An 18,801-nucleotide genomic window follows, 5' to 3' on the forward strand; every position below is an offset into this window, starting at 1 on the left:
GAGAAAGACTGCAGATGAGTGAAGGGATCTGGGTGTTCTTGTGCAACAATTCAAAGAAGTTAGCAGTTAGGTGCAGCAAGTGGTTAGGAAGGCAAATGGGATACTGGCCTCATTGCAAGAGGATTTAAGTTTAGTAACGGGGAAGTATTATTTCAAGTGCACAGGGTACTGGTGTGGCCATACCTGAAGCACTGTGCACAGTTCTGGCCCCCCTTATTTAAGAAAGGACCATACCAGCATTGGAGGCATTCCAAAAGAGATTCACAAGGCTAATTCCTGTACGAGAAGGTTGTCCTATCACAAGCTGCTAAAGAAATTACATCTTTATCTTTTGGAGTTCAAAAGAATGAGAGGTGATCTTATTGAAACTTGGAAGATCCTAGGGGGCAATGACAGTGCGTTTCTACTCATGGGAACATCCTGAACGAGGGAACATAGTTACTAAAGTGTGTCGGAACTTCTTGCAGAGGATGGATAGGAGAATTCTCTATCGCACAGAAATCTAGAAATTCACCACTTGCTGCAAGGAGAGATGCTGCAGCCTGGGACAGAAGAGGAGCTGTAGCCTGGGACAGAAGAGGAGCTGTAGCCTGGGACAGAAGAGTTGTGGCTTAGGGTAGATCAGCTGTCATTAAATTGAATGGCAGGGCAGGCTTGAGGGGCCGAATAACTACTCCTGCTCCTTACTTTTATGTCCTTCTGTAAATCATCTTTGGAGAACACTTCTTACCTTCACATCCGCTGTGCGTGACCTCTGCAAAGGGATTATCACACTGGTTGCACTGACGTCCAATCACTCCTGGTCTACAGTGGCATTGGCCGGTTTCTTGATCACATGACCTGGAAAAACGAGCCAATGGGATAGCAGTCACAAGTAGGCATGCATCGCTTCCAACAGGACGATAGTGAAACTCCTGGAGAACAAAAACAAACTCATGTTAAATTGAGTTACAGTAGGGGATTTTATAATTAAAATGTTTGTGGGATTTCTAATGACAAAAACCATATTAATCCTAATTAACACCTAATTGATCCATAAATCATATGAATTGGGAATTTTAATGCAATTGTAAATAAAAACAAATATCTTATTTGTAAGACAGTAAAAATGGCTGGCTTTCAGGATTGGATAGTTTTGACAGTTACAGATCTGCCTATTTACATCTGGATCTTGGATACAAATCCAAATCAGACAAATACAATGCTTTACAAATCCCTTATTTGGGAATGCTGAGAACAAAGGATTTAGCACAGTCTATGTTATGAAATTATTCCACATTTAGAAACTGTGTGAAAACAGTTCTGATGCAGAGAATGAATATATATTGTTTTACTGCTGCAATGCAATGTGTAACAATGGAATTGAAAATGACTTATAAAGATAGAAGCTAAAGAAAGTAAAATAAAGTCTCTACTCATAATTGAAATGGATTGTGAAGAAAATAGTTGTTGGTTTAAAACTGAGCGGAAAACCCCCAGTTGATAGTGCAATGAGCTTGTTATTTTGTATGAAACAAGTTTGGGTACTTAGTTTCTAATAGTGGCAGGATTAAGGAATAAAATTGCTCATAACTCGACACACATTAGCCAATATATCAGCTGCTAAGGAAACAGAACATCAATCTGGTGATAAACTAGCAGTTTTTCTCGTGGGCTTAAAATACATTATAACGACTAATGAAAATAATTTGTGCAATACTGTATCTCAAAGATACAAAACTGAGGAAATTGCTGCCTGTGGCAAGTGGGAAAGCATACTACATAAGTAAACCATTTGAGGGGTCGTAAAGCATTCACATAAAGTTAGTCCCTGATTGGCGATAAAACTTACCAGTTAAATTTAAAATTCATCATGGGATGTCTGGGAAAAAGAGCTGTTTTTGCATGTACAGCATTAAACAGAAGTTGTGATTTTATAACATGAAATTCTGGCAACACAAATCCATATCTAAACTTGCATACACTCTCAAGGGGGAAAAGAAATTAGTTGTGTCCTTAATGAGGATGACACCCAACCTTACAGTGGCATTGGGCATTTGTCTTGTTGCAGTCAGGATCAAAACCTTTACTGATGTCACAGTTGCAAGGCCCACATGTTGGATTCCCACCATCCTTTGGGACACTGCTGGTCAATTCTAAACCAAATGTTAGAAGTAGAAAAAAAAATCACTATATGTAAAGACATGCATTAATAAACTGCCTTTCATGACATCTCAAAGCACTTTACAGCCAATGAAGTACTTTTGAAATGCAGTCAATTTTAACACAATATAAGGATTACAGTACTTAAGCTCATTGGTACAAAGAACCCAGTAATAAATCTTTAGATTTGACATTCTGTGTGTTGGTGCCATACCACTGAGAGGAAGGCATAGATTCACAGTCATAAATCTGAACAAAGGCTGAACTGAAGTCTTCGGCATATCATCGATAGACATATTGGGCAGGTTTGGTGCTTCTCAGGCACACTCTACTTGTAGAGTTGGATAGCAACATTTTCAGGAACCTGGGTGTAAATTACCTTTGGTGCAGTGTCAACACAGGAAAATGAAACATGAAAACATCAAACTGAATCAGGAATTAAAAAAAAGTTTTTATCAATTCATGAATTATGAGATGTAAATGTGCAATAAAAAATTTACATTACCATTTGTCGATGACTCAAGTATGCAAATAATGTTGCATTTAGGAACATACAGGAAAGGAGCGAAGGATGGGGCTAGGTGGCCAGAGGCTCAATGCTATGCAATAAGAACACACATTGAAGAAGTCATTATTCTGTGTACAAGTATTCCTTGATTTATGTACTTTCTTTGTGATACATCTCTTTGATTTGCAAATCTAATTTTCACAATAACTAGCATATTACTTTCCACCCATGAGATCACACTGTACCAAAATACCTAAAATGAATTTGTCCAGCATTTTCAATTTCCAAATTTTTGCTTAATAAAACATTTTCCAGGAACGTATCCCTTTCATAAATCAAGGAATGACTGTACAGTGTTTAAGTAATTTACATAGTATGGCTTGGAATTTCCTTTCTGATGCAGTGATAATGGACTATTGGTAAGGAGACCACAGCCCACCCACTTCCAAGGAGTTCTGGATGTAGGGCTGGACTATCGGTGCATTATTTTTTGATAGTGTTAACCTGGGATGCTAAAATATTACTGACATGAATCACGTTATGGACCTCCTCCAGGAATAAGAACTTGAGATAGGTGGAAAGAAGAGCAGAGTCATAAGGTAGTCAAGTGTACCCTAAAGTTTGGCAAACTCAGATTGCATTTCTCTTGTGCTAAAGCTAAAGAAAATTTATGGTTTTGAAATAGGTGGTATATCCATAAAATCTTTAAGAATTTCTGGACAAAATACTCTTGCAACTTTATTCTGTTGTTGCTTGCAAACTTGTATGCTGATAAAAGTGTTAAATTTCTTATCCAGAAGGAGGTTTCGTTACCTGTGTTCACAGTACTGGCCGAAATGATTTTCTCCACAATCACACGTGTACCCATGCGAGGAGCTAGGCTTACGTCGGCAGACAGACTCGTTTTCACATGGATTCAGCTGACAGGCATCAACACAAGACTCACCATAGTAACCTAAATATGAAACATGCTTAAATACTTCACATCAATCTTGCAGCAGCTCTGCACTTTTTCTTTCTGACAATCTCCTGTTAGGATTAGATTTAATGTTTGAGTGGTCTAATACGGATCTGTCCAATATATTTATCGTTGGCTACATGTGGCTAATTGCGAATCCAGAAGTGGGTAATTACAGTCTGATTTGTAACTAAAAGTGAATAATTGATGCATGCATGGAGTACATGTGTACTTTAATCTTTCTGTGCTTTTGTGTTGACAAAAAAAGGACTGTAGTAATCTGTACTGCTCATTTTGATTCCTCGACTTCCTTGGTGACTGGATGGTAGTAGATGCAAGAATTTTCCACTAAAATCAGTGCAAGTGGCTAAAGTGATGTCATACCTGTGGCTAGGTTATTAGGTACAGTAAATCCTGCTCTATAAGGCAGAGATACTTTATCAAAGAAATATGTCTCAGCAAAATAAGTCATTAGTTCTGTTGATAGACTTGGGTGATCACAACTTTATTATTCACACATAAAACTGGCTCTTAGTACAACATTGCCCAATGCTTTCTGAAATAATTTTTAAAACTTAGCTTCCCCTTCTGCAGCCTTACAATCCCCATTGAATTGTGGATGTTGCACCATGTATAGAAGTGGCTGAGGAACTGAGAGCCAATTACCAGCCTAAAAGCTAGAGAATCTGAGAAAGACTGAGCTCCACCTCTGGACTCACTGAGAGTTCAGCAGTGGAATATTTTGAAACATTACAGTATCTACTACATTGTACAGAATTTCCAGATTTGACTGTGTGTGTAGAGAAGTTGAAAATTTGCTAGCATTTAAACAGCTATATGCTGGCAGTTCCAAAGAAAACCAATTTTCTTTTTTGACAACTGTGCTTCATACATCATTTTGCAGGTGGAGAGGAGTGGCAAAGTAGCAGGGGTTACAGAATTGCCTGCAGCCTCTCTCAATGTCTGGCAGAAAAAGTCAAACAAATGGAACAATGCCCTGTTTTCTATGCATGGAGGAACCAAATGGAATCTTCAAATCAAAGGCAGTGTGCATCTTCTCGTTCTGTTTGTAAGTGAGAGCTTTCCTAAACCTGCACTTCTGACTAATTCTTCATACCCGATAAAACAATCCTTACTGTGCCTCTGGAAGTGTTACCAAGTAAGTATTATAGAATATGGATGTTTCATTTCCTCATATTTACTCTTTCACCATTAAAAATAGTATCAGGTATATGTCTAGATGCCTGTTTTGTAATAAAGCCAAAATAAATACAGGCAGACACCACAGTGCAGTATTGCAGGATAAGTGCACTCTCATAACATTTATTTTTTCAGAAGAGTTAAATGAGTCTGCTCTCTCTGTGGCTGTGAAAGATCCCACATCACTATTTCAAAGAAAAGCATGGGAGTTATCCTTGCTATTAAATCAACATCATTAAAATAGATTATCTGATTGTTATCATATTGCAGTTTATGGGAGTTTATTGAGTATAAATACAAATTAATTACCCACTTTCCTGCATTACAACAGACCCCACACTTCATAAGTACTTCAATGTTTGTACAATATTTTGGGACACCCTGAAAGTGATGTTAAAGTTGCTGTATAAATGTATGCCTTTCTAAAAGAGCCACTTATCCTTTCCTCACCCACTTTCCAACAAGATCACTGAATAATGGTCTCTGGTTCTTTAATCTTCCCTCCCGTCCTAACTCAAAGATACTTGACACGTTTCTCTGTTACCTTCCTCTTGAGACCAACTGACTCAGAATATACTGGTAACTGATCCTGTGATCTCCTTTCTCATGTGGGGCAATACCATAGAGCCACTTATTTACTGAACTGAGCTTAATTATCTTAGAATTTTTCCAACAGCTTTAGATTTTGATAATCTCTGAAAAGGGACATTATCTCCTGTGTTCCCTGGAAGTGAGGAAATTTAATAAAGTTGACTAACTTTAACATTACTTCAAAAACTCTGCAGAAAATTAAAACAGCCTAAATTATTTACTGCTGCTGCACACAATCTGTTCTGACTATATCTCTGTACTTGAAAGCTAATCAAAGCTACTGGAAGAGAACAGGCCTGCTGAGAGATGTTTATGAACATCGCTGTAGTCAGGATGCCAAATAATCAGGTAGCAGAAAGCTGTTAGAATTTCATCTTACTGAATTACAAAGAACATTGGGCATAAACAGAGTGTTTAATGTGAGTCATCTGCTAAACATGAAAACTTACTGATTAATTTGGAATTAGCTACAGAAGTACCCAGTTCTTCCATGTTATGCAACAGTGATCATCTCAGATTTCAGTCTATGAAAAAAGGATTTTAAAAAGCATAAACTACTTTTTTTGTTACGCTCTCAATTCTTCTGCCAGCTTAGACATTATGCAGGATCCACAATTCCACTTATTTCACTGAGGATTGTAGGACTGCGAGGAAAGAAAGGACAGGAGAAGCTAAGTTTTAAATATTATTTCAGTAGACATTCAAATACATTTAAAAATCTTGACAGCTTCAATAGCCAGCAAAGCTGGGGCAGGGCTTTGCTGCCTATTAAAGCTTTCAGGGGAGTTTGGTGGATTGAGCAGGGCTCTGCTGGGTGCCATGCCACCATTTGGGACGTTGCTGGATTCTGGCATGCTTTGGGACAGAAAATAGGCCCTTGGTATCTGGACCAGGTGTGGGGTGATCAGGGATGGGAACTGTGGGTGTGGGGTTGTGCCAGCAAGACTGACATGTTAATGCCTTCAGTGCTCCACCAACATAGAAATGTGTAATTAATTGGCCAGACTGGTAGAACATCCTCTCATGGATCATTACAAGCAGAATACAACTCAGATGGAGTAATGATCGAACTGTAATGTTCTGATCCATCTGCACACTGAACACCATCCAATTACAGTAGTAAAGGCAAAGAAGAAGAACTTCAAATGCTGGAGGCAGCATAGAGAACACCCATGTGCAATTTGCTTGCTGTGAAAACAAGCCAGAGGGATATGGGTGTTTCCTTTTGGAATAAAGGTATTCATTGATAATCTTGTAAAAGTGTCTGAAATATAAAGAATATAATGTAAATCTGGAATATTACTTTGAATCAAATCACAAGTGCACAACTTGTATACTGATTCAAATTTACAAAAAAACAAATTGAGGATTGATATCAAGAAGTCCTTCAGACCAAGAGGGAGAGCCTAGGCTTTGTGGGCCATCAGGGTTTTTAAAATGCTTTTGAATTAGATGCAGCACTGGGTGAACATAAACTTGTTTCCTGATGAATGTTCTAAAATGGATCCCATTTAAGTGATCTTGCCATCCCTTCTTTTGATCCTTGGAACTGTGCAACTTGTTGCAACTGAGATAAGTCCTTCCAAAAACATTGTTTCTAGATAATTAAGCAATGCAAGGACTGCAAAGGCAGATTACTGATGCATGCTTTATTCTCGCTGCCACTCACTTCAGGAAACATGCTGAACAAAACCCAATTCTGCAAACAATACCTGGCTCACAGACACAAGAATATGTCTGCCAATCATCGCTGCAGTAGCTGTTAGCTGGACATGGAGAGGAGTCACATGGATCAGGGATGCTGCAGCCCAGGTCCACATTCAAAGTGCGACTTGGCTTTGGCATTGCAATTCCAATAGAGGTGTCACCAAGACGAACCCCCTGCAGGTAGAGAAAGAACTGCAGTCACAGATGAAATCTTTTCACATCCACATGGCTCTATAACATCCTTCTGTGTGAACTAATACTAGTCTGCTGTCTAACTTCAGGCCACGTGAAGTTAAATAGATGCATTCAGCAAGGAACAAAACGAAGTTAGGATGACATGATATGCTAACTTCTGCAAGGATAACATCTTTAATAACAATTACATGTCCCGCATACATGGACTCAAATGGGTCAAAGATTCCTGGAGCTGAACCTACAGATTATTGAAAGTGCAAATAAAATGGTATTTTTGGAAATCAAGAGAGCACCACATTAATCCTGGTTTATGCTGAGTCTGTCAAATGCAGTCAGAACACAGCAGAGATGGGCTCCCTGGCCTAAGGAGAGAAAAAAGAAGCCAGCTGTTTTCTTGAATCATCTATTTAAAAGTGTAGACATGTTTATAGATGATTTGGCTTACCACACTGGTCTTGAGCATTATCCAAAATGACATTATAAAAGAGTTGTGGTTACCAGTTAAACAATACATGGCTGTGTTTTACTGTTCTTAGTTGAGGAAAGAAATACTTTCTTCCAAGTCAGAACAATGCAAACATCCAATACATCTCATGCAAATCAATATATTCACTAAAAAAATTTGACACACATAACAGGCAAAATTGATCATATGAGTGGTGCACAGATTGTGTTCCTGCATTTTCGGTTCACATAAATCTATTTGAAAGCTTCAACTTGCATGCAAAAATGTGTTTTCAAGTAGAAATCATTGATCTTTTCTCCCCATTCATTTGCTCACAGTAACCAATGGAAATGCAATCAGGTTAGGGATTAAATGCAAAATCCTTGGTCTGATTTTCAGATATGGTTTGTAAAGATGTCCTTGCACTGTGGGCAGTCTTTTCTCTATCAACAATGCTTTTAAATGTCACTCTTTTTGACTAGTAAGGCACATAATTATTTTCAAAAAAAGCTCCCCATGACACTGAAATATTGCCATCCCTATTTTATGTGGATGAGAGACAGCAACAGATAATATTTTTTGGATAACTTTGCTGCAGCATTCCCAAACTATCAACTTGACTGAAATCTCTTCAGAGACACGGGGGGGGGGGGTGGCGCCACAACAATTCGCAGACTGAACTGCCCGTAACAAACAGCAATTCCTATACCTGGATACAGCCATCCAATCCATTCTGCACTTCACCCGCTCTGAGAATTCCACCAACTTGGAGATGTTTCAACTTCAGCCCATGTAACTCATTGCCAATAACAACCGTGTCCTAGCAATAAGAAAAAATAAATAAAAACTGCAGAAGTACTTGCAGAATAAGATAATTGTTTTTTCGTGCTTGGGAATAACCTTGTAAAAGTTTCAGGTTTCTGGTTTCTCTATCAATTCTATAATTATTTTAAGGATGAATTTTATCTTTGTCCTTCATTCTTCACCAATTCACCATGGAAGCCACCTGCTTGTCATTAAAACTCAAATATCTCTTTCCAGTGAATTCAAAAGTAAATGAAAATCAACAGTAAATGAGGGTGGCACACAGGACCATACTATTTGGTTGAGTCCTTGTGCTTTGAAATTACTCAGCATGGCACTCAATGAGGAAAAGAAAATAATACAAAGAGAAGGTTCATCGTTATCTTAGGGAAACCAGGGATGGGCCATAAATATGTTCATTGTACCAACGGTGAGAACAAGATTTATTAATACCATACATGCATATTATCAGACAAGTGTAAACATAATTAATGCATTATTGGTATGTCACATGGAAGAATTAAAAAGTAAACAAAGAACCTTGAGAATATTACTGTGTCTACTAATTTCAGCAATAATTGTTAATTGCCATTTTAACTAGAAGCAAAAAAGGCAGTTTTGCTATACAAAAAGCCCGAGCTATCCATTATGCAGCATGTTCCCAGGAAACTCTCCCTGCAGTACTTTGAGGGAAAACAGAGCTCGTGGCAGAATAAATTTCAGGATGGAGTTGCGTATCTACATTTACAAGACAGCAGCACAGTAGCGCAGCTGGTAGAGCTGCTGCCTCACAGCACCAGGAACCTGGGTTTGATTCTGACCTCCGGTGCTACTTGTGTGGAGTTTACCTGTTCTCCCTATAACCGTATTTAACAGGTTTCGTCCCACATCCCAAAGATGTGGGTTGGTAGCGTAACTGGCCACTGTAAATTGTTCCTAGTGTGTAGATGAGTGGTGGAACCTGGGGAAAGTTGATGGGAATGTGGAAAGAATAAAATGGGATTAGTGTGGGATTGGTGTAAATGGGTGCTTGATGGTCAGTGCGGACTCATTGGGCTGAAGGATCTGTTTACATGCTGTATGCCTTTATGACTTCAATGAGGTTAGATGTAGATCTACAGTGTAGTGGCCTCTGAACTGCCCTTTGCTTCAAATCACGGAGGATGGGTCAACACAGCTAGGAAAAGGAAACAACTACTGGCCCTACAAGATCATGAACTGGTAAATGCAAGTGAATGGTACAGACTTAAGGCTACAATATTCTTGCCTGCATATCTTAATCACTCCTACTCCAAAGTTTCATTCCAGCAGAGGGAATTGCTGATATATGGTCTTGTATGTTTTAATGGAGTACAATGTTCAAATTCCAAATGTAAAATGTGAAGTCAGGGATCAAGGTGATTCTTTTTAACTAAAGTTTGATTTTTCTTCATTATTATCTTAATGTTGTTAGGATTATATTCTACAATATAAAAGTGGAAAAAACACAGAAGATACTGATCAAGTTATGCAGCAAACTTGATGTTTCAGGTTGACAATCTTTCACCAGCTCTGGAAAAGTGAGACTACAAGCATCCTTTAAGATGTAGAGAGGGGAAGGTGTGGATGCTGCCTGAACTGTTGTGTATCGCCAAGACCTCTACCTTTGTTTCAGATTTATTTACACCAACTGTAAAGAAACCCAATCATGGGGACAAACATGGACACAACTAGCACTGGACAAATTTGGTTTCAGCAAAAATATAGTTTATCTTCCAACTTTACTGCTATTATAGAGCCGTCAGAGGTCGTTCTATGTTCTATAATTTTGTGATAAGTCTACAAATAAATCAATCTGACCTGATAAAGTCCAAAGTCAATGGTGATGGTGGCAAGGTATCGTACATCGTGGCCGTTCCTCACATCCCGGAGCTCCAGCTGAAGGTCATGCCACCTTCCATCATTCAATGTTATTTTATTCAGCAATAATCTCACTGTCCGACTGGATCCCCGATTGATAGCAAATGACAGGTGTCCAGAGTTCAACTGAAAGCAATTGTGAAAGGAGTATTTAAAAAAAATTCCGGGACCAGTTTAAAATCAATGCAACAAATACAAAACAACAGATTTCCCTCGAAAATAACAAGATGCCTCCATTTTCCCACATCTCAAGTTTGCAAGCATCAGCCATATTATAGATGGCACAAAAGATAAAAGTGAGACATTCCAACAATGAACTCCCTCTTAACACAAGTTAGATATTTAAGATATTTATTTATTAGTCATATGTGCATCGAAACACACAGTGAAATATGTCTTTTTGCATTACTGAGAATGTGCTGGGGGCAGCCTGCAAGTGTCACCACTCTTCCGGTGCCAACATAGCATGCCCACAGCTCCTAACCTGTACATCTTTGGAATGTAGGAGGAAAGCGGAGCACCCGGAGGAAATTGAACCTGGATCGCTGGAGCTGTAATAATGTTACGCTAACTGCTACACTACCATGGCGCCTTGAACGGTTCAGCAGAAATTGAAAAAACAAAAGAAAAACATGATTTAACCTCACAAAGCTTTTAAACATTTTGCTGCTAAATCACAGGAGGATGAGAGTCTATGATTTATTTTTGGATTCTGAGGATACAATAAGTATTAAAACCATAAGTGCATTTTGAATCTCTTAAGTGCGCTATAGATCACATCGCTATATTCTTCATATTTTTCTCAAAACCTTTGGACTGATAGTCTGCTGTCTGCCATCACATTATACGAAGAGAGTGCTCCCAAGGCTCACCACTTTGTAATGCTTTCAGCTCAACTAAAATTTGAAACAATTATGTAATAAAGCCACTCAATTACCTCAAGGGTTTTATTGTAAATCCATTCTAGGGCATAAAAAACATTTCATTTCTAAAGATTAGGGTATTTTTTGCTTATTTTTCCATTTTGATTTTTTCCATATTTGCTTTCTCTTTTGTTACCTTCTTCTATAAATGAAACTTAACCTTTCTACACCAATGTTTCTTCAAAAATAAATGTTTGAAACATTTCCCTTCCCAGTTTGTTTCCCTCCTGGTTCTCACTGGAAGTGCAATGGCCTCAACCAAAGACACCATCACATCTCTTGCGAGCTCCCAAAAGACTGGCTCTTGGGCCAATTTAATGACAGGACTGTTACGCAACACTTAAACACATTTCCTGATCTGAAGTTAGCGCTCTGTGTGATTGGTGATCCCTTGATTTAAGGGCAATCTTTACCACAAGTTCTCAAATGCATCCCAAAATGACTCAGGAGTCCAATCCTGGAACAAAGAACCCACCTGCATAAGGTACAGTCACTTCCTTGCAGATTAACTGCAAGGGTTCTTTCCTTTTCCTTCTTTCTCTTTTCAGTTTCAAGAGCAGAATGCTTCTCCTTGAAGCAGGCCAGCACCTGAAGAAGAATGTGGTGCCATTGATGCTGAAAGATGGCTTGTCCCTCCCACCTTGAAATATTTGTATTTGCCTACTGCTTTTGTATCCTTCTAGTTTCATCCACCAGCCACCAGAAGATCATGGAAAAGCAGGGTGTAGAGGGCTTGTTTAAGATGATAAAAATTGGCATCTGCATTCAATGTCTGATCTACTGGAGTGGGTGTGTTAAGATATTTTCCTCCACACTGGTGACTCTGCCTTCAGTGAGGATGCTGGCGATAGCACAGAGTTGGCACTACCTGAATCATTTCCAATTCCCAAGGAGTACACTTGACATTGAAGTTCACAAAATATTAGTATCACTTCCACAGTTATCTACAATATATAATTTACTCCTAGATTTAGTGGTCCACCATTTAAAGAAAACTGTCCACAAAGATCTAGCAATCTGAGCTTCAGCAACCTACCTTTCCAGATCTTAATTTTAATTCCAAAGACAGGTACAGGTGATCTCTGACATGAAGTAATAATTATATCATCAACAATGTTGAACAGCCAATTGCACTGAAGAATTTTCACAAAGAAAATGAGGAACTGCCAACCCCTTTTAACTAACCTCTAAGATTGTGTATATTACAATTGAAGCTAAACTTAAGACTGCAAAAATTCTTATTTAAAATCTTTGGAATTTTGTAAATAATTATTCTGAGCAATTGACAACCCACACATTACTTTTCCAGCTATTTAAATTGTTCAGACATAATGTTGTATAGTTTTAAAATCTGATCCACACTTCATTCCGCAGGGTGTAACTTGTTCATTTATTTTTTCTTCATAATAGCCAATAAGGAGCTAAAATATCAGCAATTCCCTGATTCTATGCTGATTAATTCTGCAGAGTTCAATGGACAACCTGGAGGAGAGAATTACTGATATAAACTTTTCCCTATTTAACCATGCATGTGCATTCGCTTGAACTTGCTATAGATTTCTTACAATATTAAGTGAACAAATGTCTCACTTCTCATTTCATTTACTAAATCGAAGTCAATACCACAACTAATCCTATCAAACTGCTCAAATATCTCAAACTATGCTTTCTCATCCATCAATTTAGGTAATAAACCATTAAGGTACAAAAACTAATTACATGTCAATTAGTTATCAGATGGTTTGAATCAAAAGGAGGTACTTAAAGGAGTTATAAACATTTTTTATAAGGTCATGGCAGCATGGAGATTTCACTAGAAAATAATGAACATGATGTTCTGAGGATTTATATACCACTATTTACAGCAGGATTTTAATGAGAGATGGGATGATATAAATTAAACAATGTTCATGCCTCGAATACTAAGTATTTATTAAAAGTGTGGGTTTTATGAAGGTGCATACCTTGAATATCTCCCAAATCAAAATTCCAACTCAAATTTAATTTAGAACTGGAGGAAACCTGAAGTAAAAACCGAAAATGCTGGAAATATTCAATAGGGCAGGCAGCATCTGTAGAGGGAGAAACTGAGCTGTTTCAAGCCAATGATCATTCATTAAAACTGAGAAAAATGAGAAGCATGTTTTAAGTCGCAGAGAAGGATAGAGAGAACATTGGGAATGTCTATGATGGGGTGGAGACCAAAAGAATCTAGATAACACAAATGGTGCTGCTTCCTTCTGAGGGTGAACCAAAAAGTTGTAGGCTTCTTAGTTCCCTTTTCCACCTTCACCAACGACCACTCTCCCTTCCATTCAAATGCAGGAGATGTAACATCTGCCTTTTTATCTCTTCCCCACCCATTATCCAGGGACCCAAACGGTCCTTCCAGGTGAAGCAGCAACTCAATTGCACTTTTTTGGACGTGACATTTTTTGGAGCACTATTTCGTGCTCATGATGTATTTTTTTCTACAATGGAGAAGCCAAATTGGGTGGACATTTTTCAGAATAGCTCCATTCAGTCCTGAGCTTCCAGCTTGGGTGTTGCTTTAATTCTCCATCCTACTCCCACTGAGACCCATGTCTTTGGTCTCAAATGCTATTCCACCAAAGGCCAACATAAGCTCGAGAATTGCTGCTCATCTTTCATCTAGGTATATTGCAGCTCCCAAGACTCAGTACTGAATTCAACCATTTCAAAGAACCAGTCGTTCTAGTTTGTGTCAGAGTTGGCCAATGCTGATGAAAAGCGATCGGACTGTAATATTAACCCAGTTTTTGTCTCTCTACACATGTAACCTGACCTACTAGGCATTCCCAGCACTCTCTTTTTATTTCACATTTCCATTTCATGTTCTGCATCTCATAGTTCCAGTACTTTTTCCTTCCTATCTATTCTTATTCAAATCCCTCTGTTTATACCTCCTTCAGAGAGAGATTAGCTTCACTAGCATGACTTCACTATCCTTTCTCAGATGGTAACACCATCTGTGCTTCTGGTCCCCAAACTATTACAGACAGTCCCTTTGTTCTCTCCATCCCTCCTCCTTTGCAAGTAAAAAATATACTAGTTTTTCTTGTCCCAGTTCTGATGAAAGATCATCAACCTGAATCATTAATTTTGTTTCTCCATGGATGCTGCCTGATCTGCTGAGTAGTTCTAGCACTTTCCCTTGTTATTTCAGATTTCCAGCATTTGCAGATTTTTGCTTTTAGATTATCAAAAGAAATCTGTTCTTGGCAACATGGTATAATTTTTAATTAAGACACAAGAGAGACTGCAGATGCTGGAAATCTGGAGCAACACACAAAATGCTGGAGGAACTCAGTGGGTCAGGCAGCATCTATGGAGGGAAATGGACAGTTGATGTTTCGGGTCGAGATCCTTCATCAGGATTGGAAAGAGGGGAGACAGCCAGTATAAAAAGGTGTGGCGGGGGGGGGGGCAAGAGCTGGCAGGCGATAGGTGGATCCAGGTGGGGGGGGGGGAAGATAGGCAGGTGGGGGAGGGGGAGAGTGGGAATAATGCAAGAAGCTGGGAGGTGATGGGTTGAAGTGACAAAGGGTGGAAGAAAGTGGAATCTGATAGAAGAGGACAGTGGACCATGGAATAAAGGGAAGCAGGTGAGGAGGGAACCGGAGAGATATGTGGGGGATGGGCAGAACGAGATGGTGAGGAGGGGTGATGGAGCCGGTGGGATGGGAAAACTAAGGCGGGACAGAGGGGAGTTCCTTTTGCAAAATGTTGCTGTCTGTCCAAAACAATAAATTTACAGTAGAATAAATATAAATATTAGTCAATGTCATTAAAGAAGAGTTTTGTTTGAATGGAACTAAGTTTCTATCGGTAAAGTTTTAAGAGTTGACAAACAAAGGGTGAAAGCAAAAGGCAGAAAATAAATAGACACAAACTTCGTTTGCCATCTGTCAAGATTAAATTTAAGTTAGGTTATTGCATCCAACATTGCAGCTGTACATCATATACTTCAAGATATAGAAAACTAAAAACAGAAAAATAAATTAAATGAAAAAGCATTAGAAAGATGTACAGATATTATTTATTCTGTCTCTTTTTGATGAAATTGACTGCTGTAGAAGAAAGACAGATGGAAGCAGTCAAACAGAGACAGTCTAAGAAGATAGGCAAACAGTGAGACAAATGAAAACTATGGGAGGCAGATTGGGACTTGGGGGATGGGACGTGGAGGTAAGGGAGAGAGAAGGGAGAGAGAAAGTAAAACATAAGTAGTTATTGCAAATTGCAATAGAGAGACACATGAAGGGTGCATGATCAAGAGAACATGGTGCATATTCCCCACGTGTAGACTGGACACGAATTTCATGTCAGGTAACAACATAGCAAATATAGAATATCACAGCACAGGAAGTGGCCACTGGAGAGCTGAAACTAACTCTGCAGAATACCCCGATAATTGAACAAAGAATGCAGATGGGTCAGATAATCTTTCTTTGTTGGTTCTTTGTCTCATTGTTTGAGAAACTTCCTGAGATGAGTTTCCAATAAAATCAAAACTCATTTGACTTTCGTTCATGTTAACTCCAGAGGGCATAAAATAATTCTTCACTGAGCTCATAAATCTTGACATCTCTTGGTTTACTTCGACGAATTTTCCTTTAAGTTGCTTTGCTGGAACCTTAGGATCCATAAAGCTATGGCAGAATGATATAGATGCTTCTCAGATTGAAACAAACTTTCTTATCTAGCTTAGGAAATTCAAAATGAAATAAACCACTTGCTAGAGATGGAAATAGGTTAGAGTTGTTCGGTAGAAGCTTTTGCTAAGGGCTAAGACTAATCATAACACTGTACTGGGCTAATTGAAACTAGTGCTAGATGTTTGCTGAATCTATACATTTAAGAAGGCGAGGAGGAATTATCAGACTATTATCGGAACACATTTTCCACACTTAATTCATGAAGCAAAGCATTATGACGAAAACTAGAGAATACATGCTTAAAAAAAGTCTTAATTATTTCTATGTTCATATGGTTGCCCTTCCATTTTGGATGGAAATATATTGGAAATTACAGCTAGCATGTTAAAGATACCTTTACTGAAGGAAAACCATTTCAAAGTCAAAATCGTTAGTGCAGTAAAGCTGCCCTTTTGAAATTCATATTTAAGTAAAAGTTTGCTGGGTAGGAAGACCTCACCTGACAAATTAAATTGCAGATTCTTCCCAAGTAACGGCAAGATTAGAAGGCCAAGATCAATAACAAATAATCAAAGAATCACAGTTCCTGTGCTTCTTAAATCTTTCAGTGACCATGAGAATCTGGCAAAGGGAGGAAATAGATACACTTGCAGTCTTATTTCGTAAACAGGCCACTGGTAAGTACGCAATTAAGCAATAAAGTCAATTGAGGGAGCTGTAAAATGGCCTGGAGAACTTCTGAATAGGTTTTCCACTACCTAGAATGACTCTGACGATCAGCTGTTGTGTTGTCGATCCCATTCGAAAGTTAAAGCATGATTGTCATCTCATGGTTTTCACATCAGAAAGCAGTAAATTGCAAGAGAAATCTACTATTGTAGACTGTCTGCAGTATTAGCTGATACTGATTGATAAGTTGGATCAATGAGTACAAAAGGTGCATTTTCCCCGCTTTTGCTTGATGATAATCAATGTTACAACCATAGAAAACCAAATACTCCACAAGGTTTCATTTGTAACCAATCATAATCATGCTCAGGTGTTGCTGGTTGACACCTTAAATATAATTCTTTTTAATTCCTAATCAATACTAATGGTGGGTATCAATCTTGTTCTCTTCAATAGTACCGATGATAAAGAGGTAGGATAGACCTGATGAAATACCACTGGAAGCAAATCTGGAAACACATCTTCCATCCTGTGTTTCAAAGAAATGATTACTTGACTTTTGTGTAAAACCAGAGTTTACTTGAACACCATTCTTGCCATCTCCTTTCCCTTGGTACCTTTCTACACAAATGCAAGAGAAGCCAAGCCAGCCCATTCACCCCCTTCTATACCAGTAAAGCACACAGCACAGCTTCCAATATTCGTGTATAATTATGTCAATCAGATATATAATAGTCACTGCTAATGGCAGTCTCCTCCATTTAGAAGAGCAAACACATATTAGCTGACAACTTATCTATAACCTTATCTGTAATTATCATTTTCTGTTGCATTGTCTGCTACTTCCACTTCCGACCCAGTCTGATCTCTCCACCTTTAGCACTCTACACTTCTAAATTATCACAATTTGGAAGAAGAGCATCTTATTACTGCAGACTTCTGAACTGAATAATGATCTTTGAAATTTCAGATGTTAGGTGTGGCTCCCATTATTCTGCTTTATATTTCTACTTCAGATCTGCTCTATTATTCAATGTCTCATTTACTTGAATACTCGCTACCTCTTAAATTGCTCAGTTTTCTTTGAACCATTATATAAATTTTCATTTAACCTTCCATGGATTATTTCAATTTAAGCACAACTCTTTATTTTTTCTTCCATTTTATCTGCATGTGCCGCTATAAAGATGCTTTTTATCTGTTCTTTCTTCTGTTTGGAGGGTTACTCACACAAGAGACATATTCTTCACCAATACTGCCTTAAGATGCAAATTATTTTCAACTTTAATTTTACTTCAGATTTTTGCAATTTCTTATTTTGTTTTTTACATTTTACTAAAGCAAACATACTGCTATTTCTTCACAGAATGTTATGGAATGCTTACCTTTTCGTGCAGCCTGATAAGCCCAGATAAACTGAACCTTTCACCAGGTCATGGTTGGGAAAATGGCAACAAAGCCTTTCCTGAGATCTGACTGCAATGGTGAATACCCAGGAGCTTTTTTTTCATTAAAACAGCACATAAAGCTGGTCTGCTTGAAGAATTTTGAGAGTCCATCAACAGCAACAAATTAAAAGTTCAAGAAATACTTAAAAGATTTTTGTGATTGGAAACGCACTTGCTTGAAAGGGGTCCTGGTAATCCTTTAAAACTTGGATGGGATCAAACTGAGAAAAGGAAACTCAGTAGCTGAGACAGATGTGCTGATAAATGCCATATAGAAAGCCTCAAGGCAGAGGCTTGTAAAGGAACACCATTATTCTGAAACATATCATGCCAGTAGGAGATGAAAGGAGCACCACTGTGTTGCCAAATGCATCTAAAAAATATGCTATTCCCAGAAAAAATATAGGATATATATTTTTGATTCTTTTGCAACTATCGCAAGAGTTTCACTGGGATTTCGGTACATGTTTCTGGAATTCAAACATCTATAATGGAAGCACTAAAGTCAAAGCATTATTCCTATGTCCACCTAGAATATGTAGAGGTTAGAATGAAAAATATAGCGTATTCATTACACACAAGAACAAAGCTTCAATATGCAGAAAATAAGATGATAAAATATTATGTGGAATA

At 38.2% G+C, this 18,801-nt stretch overlaps 1 protein-coding gene across 1 annotated transcript in view; it reads right to left on the bottom strand.

Moving 5' to 3' along the window:
- The window catches only part of celsr3 (cadherin, EGF LAG seven-pass G-type receptor 3), a 195,994-nt gene that overhangs the window by 75,265 nt on the left and 101,928 nt on the right, over positions 1 to 18,801 (bottom strand). Inside the window, 7 exon segments of the mRNA XM_052017972.1 lie at positions 731 to 914; positions 2,017 to 2,104; positions 2,106 to 2,135; positions 3,464 to 3,605; positions 7,112 to 7,280; positions 8,456 to 8,566; positions 10,390 to 10,575. Of these exon segments, the coding sequence (XP_051873932.1) occupies positions 731 to 914; positions 2,017 to 2,104; positions 2,106 to 2,135; positions 3,464 to 3,605; positions 7,112 to 7,280; positions 8,456 to 8,566; positions 10,390 to 10,575 (910 nt within the window).

Source organism: Pristis pectinata, chromosome 6 (genome assembly GCF_009764475.1).
Source record: "Pristis pectinata isolate sPriPec2 chromosome 6, sPriPec2.1.pri, whole genome shotgun sequence".
NCBI lineage: Eukaryota > Metazoa > Chordata > Chondrichthyes > Rhinopristiformes > Pristidae > Pristis > Pristis pectinata.